The sequence below is a fragment of the Diplotaxodon limnothrissa genome, linkage group LG19 (genome assembly GCF_057381915.1).
Source record: "Diplotaxodon limnothrissa isolate DT_005_m linkage group LG19, D_limnothrissa_male_GT1.1, whole genome shotgun sequence".
Lineage (NCBI taxonomy): Eukaryota > Metazoa > Chordata > Actinopteri > Cichliformes > Cichlidae > Diplotaxodon > Diplotaxodon limnothrissa.
Window position 1 is genome coordinate 8,083,397 of NC_140614.1, and position 20,734 is coordinate 8,104,130.

The 20,734-nt window shown below is 44.1% G+C and overlaps 1 protein-coding gene across 1 annotated transcript in view; it reads right to left on the reverse strand.

Annotated features, from left to right (window-relative positions):
- Positions 1-20,406, reverse strand: part of fgfr3 (fibroblast growth factor receptor 3) — a 63,324-nt gene extending 42,918 nt beyond the window's left edge. The window contains exons 1-2 of the mRNA XM_085342938.1: positions 20,004-20,406; positions 15,458-15,683 (exon numbers count right to left, since the gene is read on the reverse strand). Coding sequence (XP_085199064.1) covers positions 15,458-15,605 — 148 coding nt within the window. The 5' untranslated portion in view covers positions 15,606-15,683; positions 20,004-20,406. The remainder of the gene's footprint in view (positions 1-15,457; positions 15,684-20,003) is intronic.
- Between the last annotated feature and the right edge of the window lie 328 nt (positions 20,407-20,734).

Here is a 20,734-nt window from a genome sequence, read left to right on the forward strand (position 1 = left end):
ACTTTGATCCTGGGGAAAATGGATAGGACAAACATTTGCACACCACTTGGATGTTTACACCACCAGAGGCTAAACAAATGCAATTTACAGAAAGAGCAAAACAAAGAAAAAATATACTTCTTGGACGTTAAGGGAGGAAAAAACCCTCAATTTTTCAGATGTTGCACAAAGGAGCAAAGAACCCTTTTCTTAGTCACTATCAATGACCAAATATGTGTTTCTTTCTCAGATCCTGCACTTTGAAATGCAGATTTGGAAAGTGCTTTGAATAAAAAGTGGATTTTTGGTTTGAAAAAGCCTCACGCCGTGCCGGCTGCACAACCTCTCAGGACAGATGTACCAGCCGGTGAGCTCGGGTGGAGACCCGGGTCTCCACGCTGCACCTTTCAAGTGAAACTTCTCCTACGTGAAGTGATGTGTTTGATCACACTGACAAGAGACGGCTCTTTGAGCGGCAATAAAATGTGCTCGTGGTGGTGAGTCACACAGAAATATTCCTTAATTAGCAGCTGATAACCTAAAGAAAAAAAAATCCGGCTGCTGTGTGCCTAGCTGTGGAAGAATGGGGTTTTAATAGGCAGCGTCTGGGTGGGTGCTTATGGAAGTGACTAAATGTGAAGCAGGGTGTTGCTCGGGCACTTTTTTCCTGCATACAAGTTAAGATAAGAAACGAATCAAAGGTAGTTTGATTCATTTCATTCAGCAGAATGAAATAAAACTCGGCCACAGCGTCTCACGTGGTTCCCTGCATCTGAAAGAGTGAGGCCTAATAATCTGAAATGAGTCCTTGAAAGACCACAGGAAGCTTTCCCAGAAACCTTAGCAGGAGCCGAGGAAGTACAGCGCTACTCAGACTAAAGAATAATTGGCTACTTTGAAAAAAAAATCATAATGCAGACTTTCAAAATAAATTTAGATATTAAACACGAGTTCTGATGAAAACGCAGGGAAAATCATCAAACCAGAGGCGATTCATCCAGAGCACAACTATCCTGCTGACAGCATCCAGTCTAGATCAGGGGTCGGGGACAAACTCATTTCACATACAGACCACTTTGATCCTTAGTGAATGGAAGCCCGTTTCCGCCACTAAATAAAAACAAAAAAGCTAGTATCCATAACTCGAAATTTCGAGTTAGCTCTGCCAATCCAAAATATACGTGAATGAGGTCGCTTTCTTGTTACCCGGAAGCATATCGCGCAGAGGAACGCGCACTCAAAAACGGATCCCAACAAATTGGCGCTTTTGCGAATACGTTTGCTGATAGTAACACCATGTGATTCAGCTAATAACACAGGGATTTCATCATTTGTGAAGCCAGGCTGAAAACACTCAGCAATCTGTGCATTCACGACTGGATGTAATACCGGTAGCTTAGCTGTAGCATTTGTAGCTGAGGGCTTCAGCTTCCGGGTAACAAGGAAATGACGTCATTCACGTAGATTACTGATTGGCAGCGCTAACTCGAAATTTCGAGTTGCTTTTCTCAAAATTTTGAGTTAATAAATCGAAATTTCGAGTTAATATGTCGAAATTTCGAGAAAGTAACTCGAAATTTTGAGTTATGGATCCTTTTTTTTTTAGTGGCGGAAACAGGCTTCCATATTAGTGAAACTCCCCTTTCTGTCAGTGTAAAGAAGTTTAACAACACAGTCAATCACTGAGATATCCTAGATACAAGAAAAAGAAGTGCAATTTCAACAGTACACCTCAGTTTTTTTAAATGATAAATGCTGTAGTAAGAAATCTGTCAGCACGACTCTCAAACTGTAAGAAACAAATGCGTTGAGTTACAGAAGAAGTGTATCCAATAGATACACTGTGTAATCTTTGGTACCGCATGAATGGTCATATGGGAGGTCTTTATCAGTAAAGATAAAGCTATAAAAGTTACGAAAATACAGTTAAATGTTGAAAATGAGTGCCTTCTTTCACATTTACCGAAGCTCTCCAGTTGGATGTCTTTGCAGGGACGATTCTGGGTCCTGGTGTTTGACACCCCTGATCTAGATCTTCCTGCCGTGTGTGTCTGTGTGTGTGTTTGAGGGTGGAAATCTCCCAACGGAACCTGCAGCCAGCTGGAAGCAATGTGTGATGTGTGTTTTTGAGTGTGTGTGCTAGAGTGGATGTGGGTTCTGATATGTGTGCGTATATTTGTGCAGTACAGGCTGGACAGTCACTCCATAAATCAAGAGACCCCTGCCCTCCTGGCCCTTCTAACCCTCGCGGCTCAATATCATAACAAATAGCCCTTCAGAATAATATAAAGTCTGTCTTTGAGATAGGACCGCGCGCTGTCCGCTAACGTGCCGCTCACAGACCCCATCTTTTTCTGCGCCTCTGAAGAGGTTTATTTATCCTCTACAAACTTCTCGATGAAAAGGCCTCTTTATGTGGGGGAACCTTTCCACGCCTGTCTTTCTCCCACTCGAGCGCACACACTGAAGGACTGAGCGACGGATCCCGAGGAACAGGAAGGAGTGTAGGCCAGACCGAGAAGCTGTCGCCGTGGCCGCTGTCATATCAGGACTTTTTAAGGGAAATTCTCAAGTTGTCAGCAGATCTCAAAGGTTTTCGCTCTGAGAAAGAACACGAGGTTTTGATAGAGATGTGAACAAATGCAGGCCAACATCACAAATATAAAAAACGGTGCAGTCTTGAATAAGGCACGCTCCTCTCTGCCTTCTCAGTGCGTGCATGTGCATCCCTGGGCTTTCCTGTTTCTGTGGTCTGCCACCCTGTTTTCACTATATTTGTTTACATGTCTAGATCTGATTTCCCCCCCTAAATCTAAGCTTTTGACGCCAACGTCTGAGCGATGGGGGAAAAGAGGAAGATCAAGCAGGGTCGAGTCGAGCAAGAATCCTTAAGATGCGGTTTTATATTACGTTCTGTATTTGGGTGGGATGTTTCCTGATACGTATCCTTCTTGACACATTCAGAGTGAAGAGAGCATTTTCTGAAGTTCACATCCGTCAGTAAACAAGTACGTTGATGCATCACGATGCTGCATTTTGATGAATTCATTTTCTGCTCTGAAGGAGGCGAACACGTCGAGTTTCATCTTTCAGCGCTGAGAGACTAATCCTTTAAAAGTTTGGTTGTTTAAGTACCCTTCCTAACTTCCTGCTGATGATGGTCCGGGTTGATTTATGAAGCTGCTTCAGTCGGGCTGTTTTACATAAGGCAGAATCCAAACTGGTTCAAAGAGGCAAGAGGGATCGTAAATGGTGACCGATAACAGGACTCACTTTCTTCGGGGAAGGAGGGCTTAACAGGTACTTTTATTGAGCCTGGTACAAAAGCAGGAGCACATACTTTTTCAGACCATATCTGCTTCTAAACTGCTCTTGAAAGTGATGGATTCCAGATGGGCCGGGGAGACGTTCATCTTTATCAAGCGCCCTCTTTTTCCTCCTCCTCCTCCTCACTACAGCTAATAACACAACAAGGCCATGTTTCCAACATGTGCGGAGCGTGCCGATGCTAAACCAGCAGCAAACAATTTAGCAGTAAATGGTCTTTTCAAGAAGGTAATTAGTTGTTTGCTTCTACTGCAGAAAAAGGCCGGACTTCGTCTTTTTAAGCAAATACATCACTAATTCAACACAGGGCAACAAACAGGTTTTAGGATTTTACACAGAGAATGACTAACTTTTGCTGAATCTTAAGTTGTTTTCACACATATGCACGTGCAATGTTAGGAAAATGGTTTTCTACTCTACTCTAAGACTCAAGATCCCTCATTCACACACAATCATACAAGCGGTTTTTTCTATGCCTAAGCGCTTTCTATCCAACATTCACACACATCCAAGCTCTGATGAACACATCACAGAGCAACTTGGGGTTCAGTTTCTTGCCCAGGGATACTTTGGCATGCAGGCCGGAGCAGCCAGGGAATGAACCACCATGAGTGGATGACTCGCTCTTCCTCCTGAGATGTAGTCAGCCCAGATCAGAATCAGGACATGTTTTCAATTTGTTCAGCAGGAGATTTTCATAATCTCCTCAGAGAAAAGATGCATTGTGTCAAATTTAGCTACTAGCTAATTTTAATCTGCAGATCCTGGACAGGTCAAACAACAGACAGAAATTTATAAAAACACATCTTCAGTAAGCAAATTACACTAATATGATCACTTTTAATCACTTTTATTTAGGCTAAGGTCCTGTCTGGGTCGGGCGTGCAGGAGGAAAGACACATGACTCATGCTCGCTATGACTCCGCCAGATGCTTTACGTGCACTGTTCTCACTTTTTAAATTATCAGCCGTGATAAAGAAATCATAAACACTAAGATAAAAAAATAAAGTTACTTTGAGTTATAAAAACACTAAATTACCCTCTAAAGATATTTCCCGAAGAGCTCGATGAACGCAGACGGACAGCTTGGTTCGGACCATGATGTCCTCCACAGCAGCCCGTCTGCTCACTGTGTCCCGCCAACAGATTCTTTTACTTCTGCTTCCTATGTTGTAAATCCAGACCGGCTGCCAACCGTTTGGCAAACTCAACACCCCCACCAGACGAGCCAGCATCACATGACCTTCAAACAGGATCTGTGGAACCCCTACCCACCCCACAAACCACCCCCAACAGCAACAACAACCATCACCTCCCCTCGCCATAAAGAGCGCATTTCTCTTCCTCCATTTCACAGCTATGCCAATTGTAAATCCTGCTCATCTTAGAAAAGCTCCCCCCACACTTTGCTTTTCTCTTTTTTCGAAATGTGCTGCAAAACCGCTAATCTCTCTTTAATATGGTTTGGCCGGATGTAAATACCTTCGGACAATGCCCCTAATCTGGGCCAGCCTGACAACCTCACACCGTTGTGGAGAAGCCTGCCAGGAGGAGACTGGAGAGAAAAGAGGGATGGCTCGGTGGAGATCAAGGAGGAAGGGGGAAAGAGAGGAGAGAGAGGGGTGAGGTTTCCCCCAGCTTGTTGCCTCTATTCTTCTGTGAGCCTGAGCCGCGCCTTCTCAAAAGAGCCTCGAAAATCAAGTTAAAGATAGACGTTGCCTCTAAACATCCCGCCCCGGCCTGTGCCAGCCTTCACCCTCCCTTCCTCCTCCACCTCATCCCTCCTCGGTGGCTGGCCCTCTACTCAGTTGCGCTAACGAGCATCGGAAGCTACTGTACATACAGGGTATCCTGGCAGCGCCCAATCGTCTTTGCTCCTTTCACACCCTCATCATCACCCCCCACCTCGCCTTCATCCCTTCAGCCTCAGAATAGGACCGGGGTTTGGTCCACGGTAATTGTAATTCCAAAGACGAACTGGCCTAGTTTCAATTCAACAGACAAGTGTAAGAAGCTCGCCCCACAACGGCCAGGATGTCTGCGGAGTGTGTGTGTCTGTGTGTGTGTGTGTGGGGGCCTACTAAACAACATAATCACCCTTCCCTGAACAACGCGGAGGAACCAATCTGATTACAGCACAGCTTTGAGAGCTTTGAATTCATACGTCACAGCTTCTTACTCGAGTGTTCCTAATAGAGCGAGTAGTCGAGTAGTAGTAATTTTAGTGCCACTTTCTGGAAAGTCAAATCACTCATGATTTCCCAAAGACTTTGAGGAGGAGGGGGGCAGACCGGTACTCGGAAAACACTTAGTGAATGTGGGAAATCGGAAAAAAGGTAAAACTCGAAAAATCTGAGCAAACGCATGAAAAACAAACGTTTTTGCAAGAACTGAAAATGTAGTGTGAGAACTTTTTTTCTTTTCCTGCTTAAATCCATCAATGTTCTTCGTCTTTTACAAAACAACTCATCACGTGATTAGCAACAAGACAAATGAATGCACGCATGAACAGCTAAACATCTGGACCACAAACACGTTTACTGCACATCTGACCTGAAACAGAGTTTTAAAGGGTTCAAAGTGATGCCTGAAGGCGTCTCAGCTGATGGAAACCATCTCCGAACACACCTCATGGAGATGCTTGATTCAAACATTAAACTTTGACCTCAACTGACCCCGACCAGGACCCTACTCTGACCTCCCAGTGTGGCAAGTGTACTTCTGATACTCTCCAGCGGCGACGACCCTCCCCCGCAAAATCTCTGGCTCGACAATGATAGCGATGTGTGTGCGTGTGTGTTAAAAAGGAAAGTGTGCCTTAACACTGATCACAGTACTCAACTCGAGCACTCAGACACACATTTACAAAACAAGCCTAAATCCTGGATCGCTCCGTGTCTAGTCTGTTCCCCTTGGCAACGGTGCAAACTTTGATGGCGGCGTTGTGCATTCATCTGGTGAAGAAACCTACAGTAATCGTATTTACTCTCTCTCTCACTTAACAAAGAGCTGAAAATTAAAACCTCAACTGGGGTTTTGGTAATTAGCCTATCAAGCATTAACCGTGTTTAGGTGAATTCAAGTAAGCACAGTTGGAACCAGAAACATGTTGCAGGAGATAAATGTGTCCTAAGTAAACTTTAGATTGATGTCTTTTGTGTTCCTTTGGGGAATTTAATTGAAACTCAACTGATATCAAGCAGCGCATACATCAGCATTATTTGGTCTACCTTTGTTAACTCGTGTCCCAGGGTGGTTGGGGGGGTTTGCGGTGTATGTTTGCATGAGACCTGGGGTTGGGATCAGCAGGACGTGAAAGCGTTTACTGCTCTGTTTATGATGCGGTTTATTAGTGCGGCGGGACCGTGCGGGTCTCTCCCTCAGCCTGGTTCCAACCTGCCTCCTCTGAAACCTGCTGCTGGGCTCAGCCACATGGTTCAGATCACCTGGCGCACGGTCAAAAACATCCCAAGCTTTCTGGGCAACCGACCACTTCGTCACTTCGTCTCTCTCTTCTTCTTCTCGTCTTGCTCTCCCTATAGTCGTTTTTTTGTTCTCACTCTAACCTGACAAGGAAAAATGAGGAACATGTCACAGAGGACGTATCAAGATTACAGCTCCCTGCGGGTCGTTGTCTGAGCGCGGTGAAAGCCTTGAATGAAGTACTGTTAGAGTATGTTAGCTTATGAGAGCAGGGCAGGGGCAGGAAAAGCCCTTTAATCCCATCATCCCTGCCTCCTGCTTCCCTCCAGGTCCTGCCTCCACTCACAGCACAGGCTGACCGTAGAGAGGAGCCTCTGTTTGGGGCGAAGAACAACTGGAGCACAGTTGTCCGAAGACATCTACACTGTTACATTGTTACCACTGTGCAAAAAGGCTTTTAGAGCCAGGGATGATTTTAAAAAGCCTGGATTTCATTTTAAACTCACTAATGAAAAAAATTGATTTTATTAATAATTCTAAGTACAAGACATGGGCAGCTAATATTGCTAACTACTTAGCAGTTGCCCAGACAGCTTGATTTACTTGCGGTAACCAAATCAGTTATCAGGATGGCTGAAACCTGCATGTGATCGCCTACGCTCCTTTAGCATCCATTGGTGTTTCCACAGCACTGCATACACATGAAAAATTTCAGTTGCATTCTTGTTCGACCAGCACCAACTTGTCACTGAGCAAAGAATTCAAACTTGATTTTTACAGTTAAACGGCTAGAGACGGATGATAGCTAAAAGCTGCTGCTGGTGGCGGGTTGAAGGCGGCTTTTATCTGCGAAAATAAAAATGAGAGAAATGCCTCAACAGTTTATAAAATTACAAATTAACTGCTCTTCCAGCCTTTATAAAAAAATGTATTTCAAAGCATCGTCATATGAGCGAAGCGTGTTGCTGTACAGTTTTTGGAGCGCTGCTGTGGGTTGCTGGTATTTAGCTGTGCTCCGTGTTGCCTCTTTATCAGCTGGAGCTGTGCTCTCCTTTGTGGAAGTCTGACTTTACAGATTCTGTCAGTTAGAGGCCACCGAATCAGCAGGGTGTCAGAAAAGTAAAGATCGGGTTCAGTTCTATCAGCGTTGTTGAAGTTACTCCTTGTCAGCCGAGGAAGTCGATAAAGGTCACCGATGACATCATAGCTCCTAACGAAGTCTGATGCAGGGTGACGCCCCAAAATGCAGCGAGCGGACACATTTGGAAAAACAAAGAATCAATAATATAAAAAATGAAGTGAGGCTGTTTCCTGGTTTGATTGTGACGGCAGCCAGCAGATAAACCACTGACTGCATGGTGCACGGGCGACGGGGAGAAAGACGGCGCACAAGGCGAAAAGACGGCCAATTAACACATCCACCGCGCTCAAAACTAACATTTCATGGGAGTTCTGAAAAAGGAAAAAAAATCTGATGGTTTAGAAAAAAACCAACATAAAAACAAATCTGGAGTCAGCTCTTCTGTCACTGCTCTGCTGCTAGCCAGCACACCGAGCGCTCTCGCTCTCTTCTTTCCAGGGAGGAAAAAGGCTTCCCTTACGCTCTGCAGAGGGCACAAGGCTTTATTATTTTAGCTCTCCTGGCAAAATAACATAAAGGGGGGGAGAGGGGGGAGAGGGGTGAGAGAGCGAGACGTGGGAGGGAGTTTGGTTTCAATATTAGATGTGTCAGCTGCCCTGGATGCGAGGGAGCATTAAACAGAAGCGCATGCAAGGGTGTGAGTGGAGACCCCAGGTCTTTTATTTTTGGTTTTTTTGGGGGGGATCAAGGCAGGAAATAGATGATTCAACCAAGAAAGAACGAAAGAAAGAAACTACTGCTCATGTATAACCTTTTTCAGTCTTACTGCATCACAGTCACCTGTTAAAGTAAAGGAGACGAAATAAAAGAGCAGAGGGAAAGACACAGAAGAAGAGGAAAGACACAAAGACCGGGACAGGGAAAGGAGGGATGAAGGGGAAGGAAGACAGAGGACAGAAGAATATGAAAGAGATGCACACACACACAATCACACACACACGCACACACAATCACAAGCAAGGAGGTAATCTCATACTGCGCAGTAACTGCTTCCCTCCCTCGCTCCCCGACACACACGGCATTAAACACTGTCTGTTGGCTCTCTGGTTCCATTCACAGAAATGTAAATGGGGTGCAGCAGAGCCAGACAGCTCTGCTTCTGGTTAGTGGTCAGTGAGAAAGAAAGAAAGAAAGAGAGAGATGGACCTGTTAGGAGGAGAGTGATCAGTGCACGTGGGAGGCCTGGAGTAAACTTGCTCACCATGTGACTTTTATTAGTCTAATTATCTTGAAAATACACGTTATTAATGACTCAATATGCTTTTGACTCCCGCTAACGAGATCCTTTATTATAAGTTAGACAGCGTGTCCTCTGATACAGCGGAGACCTGTAAGACAAATGAAGTACCACTGAGTTGAGTTTCTGTATAGAGGAAATAAAGACATGAGTGCTGTTCATATCACTGTAAGGATGAGTATGAGTGAGAACGGTGGAGTAAATGCAATTAAAAATGGTAATTGGTGCAAATAGAAGAACAAGAAAGTGGAAAGACAGACGTAAGCTACTATTTAATGATGGGTGGGACATGAAGCCAGGACTGTGACTCTCTTGGTACTTGTGTGTGTCTGTGTGTGCTGGATTTCTAACAGCCCAGCGCTCAACCTGCCATCTGTTTGACTCTGCCAGCAACAAAATTACCTCTTCCAATGGGGTTGGCTCAAACCGCGCGCACACACACACGCTTACAGTCAGGTTGTTCACATACAAACACGTTTAGACATGCGCGGTGTATATTGGGTACATTTTGCAATCATCATCCATCTTGAAGATTCAGGTGAGATTATGCAATTGAACCAACGGTGGCAATAAATCCACATGTCAGCAGGACAGAAGGCAAAACAGAAAGAGTGAGACACCTAACTTAAAAAAAAATCCTGTCAACCCATCACTTCACAGTGCAAAAATATTTTGTCAGCTTCAACTGTGGCTCCAGTTGACTAATCGCCAACTCTCTTTTCCCCGTGCGCCCTCCGAGAGCGGTCTTCCTGATGTGATACAATGAGCCTTTTTGTTCTGCTCCATGTCTGCCTTATCTGTTAAGTATCTCAACAATTTCCTTAAGGGGAAGCTTTGTAATTAAAAGCCCGACCATATGTCAATGCCACTGTCAGCCAGCGGGCTAAGAACCGCCCTGAACCGCAGCCAGGGGTAGAGCAAAGGGCATGCACAGGTGTGTACGAGGCAGGCGAGTGTGCGTACGTGCTGCAAACATCATCTGGTGGAGAAAAAAAAAACAGAAACAAAAAAAGCAGGCAGTGGATGCAGGAATCAGAGCTTAGAAACTGATGGAGATTTGAAAACTTGCCAGAGAGGAGAAAAATGAGCAGATACACAGGAGGCTTTAAGGCTTAAAATGTTGTATAATATATCGTTAGCTTCATAGCATAAGTGCCTAAGTCATTGACTTAGTCAAATGACTTAGGCAATTATGCTATGAAGCTAACGATATGTATGCATTCAAATATGGCAAAGAAGAATGCAGAAAAGGTGGCGGGGAGTTAGACGTGACCAGAACACACAGACGGGCCTTTTTCATCCATAATTCATTGAACGGTGTGCAGAGAGGATTTCAAAGGGCATTAATGAGGTGTAATAATACATGCATAGCTGTGGCCTGCAGACACGGCTCGTACGAAGGCCGCGGGCAGACAATGACCTACTGATCTACAGCTGTCTGCTAATTTTTTGTGTTTCTTTTTTGCCTACCTAGTGAAGGTGCACCAAGGTGTGCATCCAACTCGTACCTGACAAAGACGGGTTTTCTTTCACACAGCAGAGGTCCCAACATACAAGCCGGTTTTTGTTTCACAGTATAGCACAGTTCAATCTGAGCATTTTCACTTCAGTCTGTGATCTGATATGAAAACCTTTAATAACATTTTGCTAAGCAACAGGCTTTTTCCACTAATGCTCAGCTGTGTGTTATCCTTGGAAAAACACTGCGTCTAGACAGTGCCGCCTAATGCATAACGTGCTTAGAAGGACGAGACAACACAACATGTTTTAATGTTGATTTAAATGATCAACTACCATTTATTACTCTTTGTTAAAAAACTGTGTGAATACAGTAACATGTGTAGGTTTACAGATGTAAAAACTGAACACTGGTGCCAGTGTTTGTACAACTGCAGAGAGTCTAGGAGAAATACCCCGCTATGATCCCTTGTGAGTTTGTTTGTAATGATTAATTCCCATCCACAAACGTGTCTGAAATGCCTACTGGATTAAATGCCTGACAGACTGAGGACAGAAGTGCCATTGTTTAACAAATCATCATTCAAAGCTTGTTTGGCCTGAACATTTACTCCACTTGCCAGAAAGATTTCTCGATAATGTTGCCGGGGAAATGAGCCTTCGCGCAGACACTGTGAAAACCAAAACACAACACAACGGAGGAACTTTTTACGCTGAAGTTGTGATGAACAGGCAGCCACGCTGAGCCCACACATGTACAGAACTGGCTAATTACAGGCTAGCGATGTGGAGACTGCTCCACCATAAACAATTAGAAATAAAAATACTAATAATATGCAAAATAAGACCAAGAAGGTACACGAGTATTGCTTTAGGGCTTAAAAAAAGAAAGTGCATCGGATGACTAATCGTCAACACGATCAGTGTCATTGTGGTGTGATTTAAAATAGATGCTTGTTAAAGATCAGATGATTTATTTTTAGTCACTCTCTATAAAGAAATAGGACTAAAAAATAAGAGTTAAAAACAAGAAGGTTTAAGGAAAACTTTGCACAGCTGGCAACATGTGCAGACCTATGAACATAAGAGCGTTTGAGCTAAGTAGGTAAACACAAAGGCAACTAACAATCCTCTTACATGAGCTGTAAGATCACTTACAGCTCATGTAAGAGGTGACAAGGAAAGGACTTGATGGTGCTAGAATGATAGAGCCAACTGGATTCTCCACAGGGACATCTGAGCAAGAAAGAGGGGAAACTCGGACTGACCAGAAGTCTCAGGGACACTCAGGGATACTGGAAAGGAAAGAGCTGCTGTGGGTGGGTATTAATAATGATAATAATAATAAAAATAAACATCTGACTAGAGGGGTGCTTGCTTGACGCAAACTCAGAGTGCGAAGAAGGGCTTAGAGGTGGATATAGAAGAAACTAACGTGCACTACAGCAGCACAGTAAAGCGCTTCTGCTGTGACAGTAGCAACATCCTGTTTAAACACATCAATACATCCATTACAAAGATTACATAGAACTCTTCCTCCAGACATGAGATGGGAAACAGCTGACCACACCATAAATGCTGACTGGAAACTATCTCTGTCCACACACACACACACACACACACACACACACACACACACACACACACACGCATGCATGCACGCACGCACGCAGGTATAGATCTGTTACCTTCAGGAAGATGCTGTCACCATCAAAGACTAACAGCACACATCAAAGGTTTTCGAAAGTGTGTAGAAGTGAGCGTGTGTAGAAAAAAAGTAAGAAACAAGGAGAGGCAGAGAACGAGAGTGTGTGTGTGTGTGTGTGCACTCATGCTTGTTTGTGTACTGATGTGTGTGTGAACTGTAGAGCATGAGCGTAAATCGGCAAATGCTGAGGTTTTAACGAGTCGCCTAATCACCCAAACACCTCCTGCTGACATTTACAGTCCTTGCCGATGGGGTGGCGTGACCACACACACACACACGCTCACACGCACACATTTTCAGTCTCTAAACGGGGCAAACAACTTGCTTTCTTCTCTAGTTGAAGGACACGGTGACCACACAACCACGGTGCGTCTTCCTCTCGCTCATGCGGACACACATTTTCTTCTTCTGCCTTCTTTTATTTATAATGTCGCATTAACTGCAGACTCTGCTCACGCGTAAACACAAATGTGCGCACACAGCGATGCAATGGCAAAACTGAATGTGCATGTCTGCTGATTCACATGTGCCGTATACTTCCATCAGAGCTCCGCGGGGATATCAGCAGGGGGTGTGTGTGGTCAGTAAATACTCAGGGAAGGTTACGAATGACACACACACACACAGTCTCTGTTCTATGTCATCAGTCTCTCACATCAGTCAACTTGGCCTCTCAAACTTTTTTTTTTGTCACAGCAAATGACACCAGCTCTTGGAGAAATAAACAACGCTGCGCACCGACACAACTTAACACACACCACAAGGCCTGCTTACCTCACACACACATAAATAAACACCCAGAAAACAGCTTGACTTTAAACAGGATTTTTAAAGACCCACTATATTACCATTAGATGACTTTTTAAAGGGTAATTACGACCTTTTTTTCTACTATGATCTATTACTGTTACTTGTTAAGAAGGCATTGTGGAAAATGTTTATGCTTAAAAATAAAGCGGTTTCCTTCTATAACTTCTATCCAGCAGCCAACAGAGGTCAGTGATCACAACCAGAGTTCAACCAAAACAACTACACACTTTAAACATACTGAAAAAGATCTGAATTGATATTTAGAGGCCAGCTGTAAACCTTCAAGGGCATATTTGTCCTTAACACCTGCTGATCCTGACACACACTAATCCACACACTTCCCCCCAAAGTCACACAGTGCCACACACGGAAAACACAAAACCTAAGTGACAACTTTGCAGCCCGGTGTTGCGGTTGCTGAGGGGAAATTGTGCCATCTGCCATTAAACAACACTCATTTTACCCCTACTGCTCGTCCATCTGTGGATGTGGAGAACTCTCCTGGAGGCCAGAGGGCCACGGGGGAGACAAGACGCAGGCCAGAGACGCCTACGAGGAGCAGTCCCAACTGGACAGCAATGAATTGTCAACACTTGAGATTCTTACTTTTTTAAAAATCAATTTGAACCTGAAATTTGGGGATTTTTAATAGTTTCACATAAAATAAAAATGTAGCTTCAACCCTCGAATGCAGAGTAGTCCTCTTAGCCAAAGTAAGGGTGTGTCTGATATTCCCTTGTTGGTATTTCTGCATCTTCATAGTAATGTTGGTCTGGGATCAACATTCAAACTGACCAATCACATTGTTGTAATGGAAAGAACGGGAAAACTGTTTTTTTTTAAATATTAAAGTCTATTCTTGAACCAATGATAAGCATTTTAAGTGTATTCTTTATTAATTTACACAACACAATAAACATGTTGTCAAGTTAGCTTGATAACTGTCGGTGTGCTAGTGTTTGTTTTAGCATTAGCATTAGCCAATTTCTTGGCTAATGCTAACTCAATGCTCAGATAATGTCATTGATCACTTTTAAGATGATGTGTGAACAAAACCAACCTGTATTTACTACTATTTCTGCTATGACTGAAAGAAAAACAGCTAACAACACTTCCATGACAACCCCCCCCCCCCCAAACATTAATTTGTGCCAGATATTCAAGTGAAACAAGTCTCAGAAATAATATCCAGATCCCACGCATGAGAGACTGTGATGGCTTCCAGCAGGGAAGGCAATCAGGCAGACAGAATCACACATTGTCTTTCCTTACATTATGCGTTTTACACGAGAGAGGGCGGGGGACAAGTCTCTTTTTAAGTCGCTGGATGCAGAGGATAATGTGGCTATTTAGCTGTTATCTCTCAAAGCTGTGTTCATTATCACTGATCAGCAGATTAAGTCCCACAAACACAAGTCTCCACTTTAGTGACTTAAGTCCAAGTCTTGAATCTCAAAGTCTGCATCTCTGCTCTGACCTCAGTTATTTGGGCGACAGCCAAAACAAACTGTACACACAAAAGCAGCAGTTAGAAAAGCTGTAATACCACGATCTTTTACACTCATGCACAAAGTGTCTCAGCTTGCGTAAGACAGCTGGGCCCTCTCCAGCAGGCGCCCCGGCTCCTCGTCTTTCTTAATGCGCTGTACCGTGTAAAGAGTGTCAAAGACTCATTTTAAATAACCCTCACATAAAAAGGAAAAAAAAGGGAGGGGAGAGAAAGAAGTGTTGGCTAACACCTACGAATAAAGATTACTCTGTGTTGTTTTTTTTTTTTTTAATAGCAATATGGAGAGATTAAAGCAAACGCAGTCAAAGTTTATTTTGGATTGATCTTTGGGTATTTCTCTGCCTCGAGAACAAAGAGGGAAAATCTCACTAAGCTCAGCGAACCGAGAAGAGGCCAATTAAATCCTCCTCGGACAAAAAACGTCATAAAAATTTTTTGTTGAAAAAGAGAAAGGACTCCATTCGCATAAACAGTAAATGGGACTTTTAAATACCATTATTTGAAGTGATGAACACAGAAAAATTAATGTCTTTCAAAGAACATGGAAAAGAAAGCAATGAACAAGAGTGCACAAGAAGCACTGTTTAATGACCTTTTCTACCCTTTCAATGTAAAGCCAACATGTGGATTATTCAAATCACGATTAAAAAAAGGAGCTGGAACCACTCAGAGTTTGGTATTTTTAGCTAATAATATAAATCACAACGCATTAAAGGGCATCTTTGCTCAAATTGTTCTCTAAAATTATGTTGCAATAAGTTTGAGGCACAAAATTCAAAATGAGTTTTCTCAGCGTCTTAAGCAGACTTAGGACAATTAATAATGTGGCATCAGCAGTGTGGGGTTGGATGTCTGTCTCCTACCTGTGGGCTGAGCAGTGGGCAGCCCGGCTGGAACGACGGTGAGAGGAAGGAGGAGAGAAAGCCAGAGTGAGCACCACAGAGCAGTCATTCCTCTGGGCGAAGAGGTCAGACGCAGAGCAGCGAGGCCCGACTCCAACTTAGACAACATCCTCCGTTCGCATACTGTCCAGCAGAAGGGCGGCCGCAGATGCCGCAAGAATCTGTCCGACAGCTCCCCACCACGGACCTGAAACAAGCAGCAGAATCTGTCAAAGAGAAGCCAGGATGTCCATTGAGACTATAAACACAGAAATCAACACAGTCTGAAACTTAAAAAAAACCAACATCAAATGGCTGTACATTGAACGCAGTGCAACAAAGCGCCTTGGGGTCTGTGCATATGCTAACCTGTTTTGACCTGAGAGTCCACACAGATTTTAAAGATTAGACGGGAAATCCCTCTTCAAAGTTTTTTCTTAGAAACCTTCTCTGAGCACCTGGTTCTTAGGATGGGAAAACAGAAATTCCAACACACGAACAGCTCAAAGTGAAAACTTCAGTACCCTACCGTGAGTTCAGATCACAAGCTCAACAATCAATCAGTTAACTTGCTCATTGTTACAGAGCTAAACAGCCTGACGCTCTTTTCCCGGGGACTCTTCTCGACAAAGTCACCCTCCATTATCAGACTGCAGCATGGTGGCTACAGAAAGGGATAGCAGAGTGTTCAGCCCCTAAGTTTTCCCGAGAAAGGAAAAGTTGGAATGCCCAGTGAGATGTGAGTGAAATGCCCAGAAAAGTAAAAGAAAAATCTTCCCACACGAGCACACGTAAACACACATGGTACCACTATTAACCTAAACGTCAGAGGGTCTGTGAATCTTCTGAATACCTTTGGTTGTGGGACGTCTACCTTAACACACACACTCCTACGGAGACGTTTATTGAATACACATGCTAACATTACAGAACGAGCTTCACTTGCACACACTGAGGTGTATTGCACACAGACACACAGTCAAAAGAAAGGTTGTGTTGTCTTAAGTCTTAACAGTACTGTTTTCTTTCCCTTGCAGGACCTGTGACCCACTCCTCGCTTGGCACAAGTGCGAGGACGCATTTGCACGTTATCGAGCTTCAGTAAAGAAAAACACAGACTGGGGACACTTCACAAGACACACGTGGATAAATAAAGCAGCACACACACACACGGTGTCCTAATTTAAACAGTGCCACCGCACCTTTTACCCGTCAACATACTTCAGCCTTTAATGTTCTCCTTATGAACTCCCAGGAGTCCTTCTATTCCCGTCTCAGCCCATCCTCACCTTCTTACAACACGAGACGCCTACATGCTGCTGAGGTTTGTTTATATAGCACAATAAGGCCTTCGCTCTCAGGCCGTGGAGGTTGCTGATTACAGGCCTCTCTAAATCTAAACTTTTGTTTTCTCTGGCAGGCACAGAAACACACACACACACACACACACACACACACACACACACACACACACACACACACACACACACACACACACAGAAATAAATATATACATACATATATATATAAAATAGTAGCTTTTTACAAGGCAGTACACTTGGAGAGCTGACAGGGCTTCAGAGTTGGTTCATATCAACCCGTAGATCTGTTTAGACAAGTAGCATGACAGCCTCTCAAACCATGTGAGAAGAAGATCTAATACAATAGCAGCATTGACTTATCTGGTGTCAGGTAGGGGTTTAGACTAGGCCAGAGTCCACGGCGAGTGTTTGAATCTGAAGAGCAGCAAAGTGCTGCAGTGTAATTGATGCATTTGGGTGAAATAAATGACAGCCATGTGCAAGAGCAGTAATTAATGTGTGCCCCTTATTACACACAACTACCTGATATCCTCACTGAAAATGAAACCCTCATATACAGCACAACCAGCTAAAAACACTTTGATATCACTTAACAACCTCAAATAGCTGAGTAGAAGAAGAACATGAGGTAATATGGATCCCAAAGACCGAGAGAGGAGTTCAAAGCCTCAAATTTTCATGCTAATATTTTCTTAAAGCATGGCAGGGAAACACAACTACGGCAATGAATAAGGCATGAGCATTAATCATGCAGGACTATCTTCACATTGTAATAGCTCAGGGGCGGAAAAACGCTTCAACCCGGGTTCAAATCCCTGCCATCCCTCTATCCTCAGTGAGGAGCGACGTGAGGAAGTCACATGCTAGTCACACCTCCATGGAGTGTCAGCAATCTTTAATAATTAAGTCGGATAATCAGCGGCTGGGGCCGGATCAGCTTTGTGTTCTTGGTGGGGAAAAAAGGGAGATTAGAGGTTTTTTTTGGAGAGTGGAGCCAAGTGGAGGTTAGATGGGTAATAAAGAGACACACAAGTGGGTCATCTTCCTTTGCAGCACGCCTTTCTCCACTCCAGCTTTTTTCTTTTGCAATGCAATGCATGTCTCACACCCACCATCTCCCTTCTGCCTGTCCCTTCACGACTTCTTGCCTGCCTTCATAGCTGAGCCACCCTCTCTTCAGAGAGCTCGCTCGAACGAGTCCTCAGGTGAGAAGAGATATTGATCAGCTGAGAGGCAGAGGAGAGCTCGGCACTTCAGAGCTGTCAGAGGTTCAGGGGTGACTCCGGGCTCAGCTCACCTCGGGCTGACACTCAGACGGGCGGCGTCTCGTCTGAGACTCAGCCTGCACATGGAAAAAGATCCGAACGCCAGGGCTTTGTCCTCTGTGTTAAAGCAGAAGATACAGATGGACAGCGAAGTCCCTTTTGAAATTATAAAGACTACATGAAGTGCTGCTAGCAGACACTGGGGGACATTAAAATGTTATAAATCGTACTAAGGTTGGTATAAACTCAGCTTTTACTACCTCAGACATGTGAGAATCCTAATTACAGGGGAACAGAAAGACTAGAAGTCCTTACATATATAGGCACAAATTTTATATCAGAGGTATAGTGTAAAGCTCAGATAAGGTCACATAAGTTTGTTTTCTTTAAATAATAAATGAGTGTTTGTGCATGAAAGTAATGATCCTTTTTCTCTGTCAAATTAGACAAGCTGAAGCAGATTAATGAACCCTTCTCTTTATGAACGAGAAGGAAAACGTAAAGGCACTAAACCAGGAGCAGAGCGATGGTCTCGGGCCAATTTCACTAATGAAAAGAGGCAATCAGAGTCTCATTTGGAACCGAAAGTGTCTGAGGCTCGCCTCTGATTGAAAAAGCTGCACACTGGCACGCATTATTTCTCGGGTCAATAGATACAATTAATTTGGAGCATTAGCACAACTATTATCGGCCGCACGCTTGTTTATGACAGCATTTTTTTTTCTTCTTTTTTTTTAATAAGCTAAAGCAACAGAGCCCAAATCTCATTTTCAGCGTCTCTCTCGCAGGACGCAATAATCTAATAATTTTCTTCGGGTTGGGAGTTGACATGGTGGGAGTCAAAGCCGAGCTGAGTGGCCAAAAAGGAGAAGAAGGAGAAGAAAAAATCACCATCTGAATCCCATTGATGCGCATGTGTTTGAAGAGGGGATGAGTGATCTGCTGCTGAGGGGAGAGAACCGCACAGTTCATTCACTGAGAGGGAGAGGAGGGGGGACAATCCGCCGCTTTCTAACTTCAGAGATGATCAGAGGATTTGGGGGAGTGCGGCTCTGTGAAAGAGATGTGCAATTCATATTTCAGCGCCAAACCTGAGAAGACGTCACTACTGCGGTGAGGAGAAACGGCGTGCCCATCCTAACGAGCACGGGGATGGCTGGATTTTATTTATTTATTTATTTAAAAAAAAAAAAACAAGATAAAATCAGGATAGGTTCGATTCATTCTGAATGAAGAGCGAGCTCACCTCAAACGAAATCTGGCAGGTATCACCACAAACCACCCTTTGTGTAAGGATAAGCGTGCGTGATTTCATTTGGCCTCTTTCTTTCTAAAACACTCAGTTTCACAGTTTCCCTCATTCGTGGATTTTTCTGTAAATACTGAAAAACTGGAAAGGATGAAGGGAATGACTTTGGATGTGGAGAGAACGCTTTAGCGCAAATTACTTTTTTCCCCTCACTGAAAAATCAACCAAACTCAATCAACTGCTGGAAAAAGCATACACGTTTCCCAACCCAAATATGTTTTACAGTATTTTTTCCACTCGTTTTTTTCTTACAGCGTGCGTAATTTCAGCAACACACACACACACCTCCACAAGCTACAACAGAAGCCGCTTTGCGCTCCTGCTCCGAACCCGTGGCAATAGATTTGCGCACTGACTGTTGATTCCTCCAGAGTCTGCTGACACTGGCCAAGATGCGCCAATTGCGCACAAACAGGGACCTCCACGCCACCTGTGCTGTGGCACAGCCGCGGGGCTGCTTCACGACTCACGCAGTGTACACAGTGCTCAAAGCTCTAACCTGTCCTCATCTACAAGGAAGTGAAGCTGTGAGACTTATGTGTCTGAGTCTGCGCAACCTGCTTGTAAATAATAATAATAATAATAATAATAATAATAATAATAATAATAATAATAATAATAATAATATTTACCCACAGTATCCCGTTTTGACAGAAAAGATCAGCCTTCAGAGTTTAGATGGCACCAAGCTTTCCTTTGGTGAAATAGCCTCTAGTCTCCGGTAAACTTCACAAAAACCCACAAAACTACTTTTAAATCCTCACGTTCCAGCGCTTGGAGAGCAGTTTAGCGACAGCGGAAAAAAAGAGTCACAAATCCCCCCCTCACGACTTGAATGCGAGTGTCTTCGCCAACTTCTCTCCACTAAATCCCGTCCTCCGCCGCGCGCTGCTGTCCGCGTTGTCCAAAGTGTCCAGTCCTCCAAAGTCCTTTCATCCTGTCCTGCGAGGGGGCAGAGTGGACGAGGCGGACGGGGACGCGGGATGCGCGGTTCCTTTGCGTCTCCTCCGGCGCAGATGCCAGTTTCGGTGCGTTTCGTCGCTTCTGATCAACCAACGCAGAGTGGTGACTCTTCTCCTCTCGCTGTCTGTGAAGTAGGAGTTGCAAGGTGCTGCCGTCAACCGTGCACCGCTGGGAAACACGAGGAGTTCCAGGTTTACTTTCAAAATAAAATCCTTGGCTCGGATCCGATGACGCATGCTTTGCTCCGAGGCACTCGTTCAATTATGAAAATGCAGGAAAGGTAAGGGGAAAAAAGCACTCGCCAGCCTATGAGCCATCTACAAAGGAACTCTGTAATGCAGCAATGGTTATATCGTATCGTTTCATGCACTTTAGTACTTGTGTGTACTTAAATAAGAGT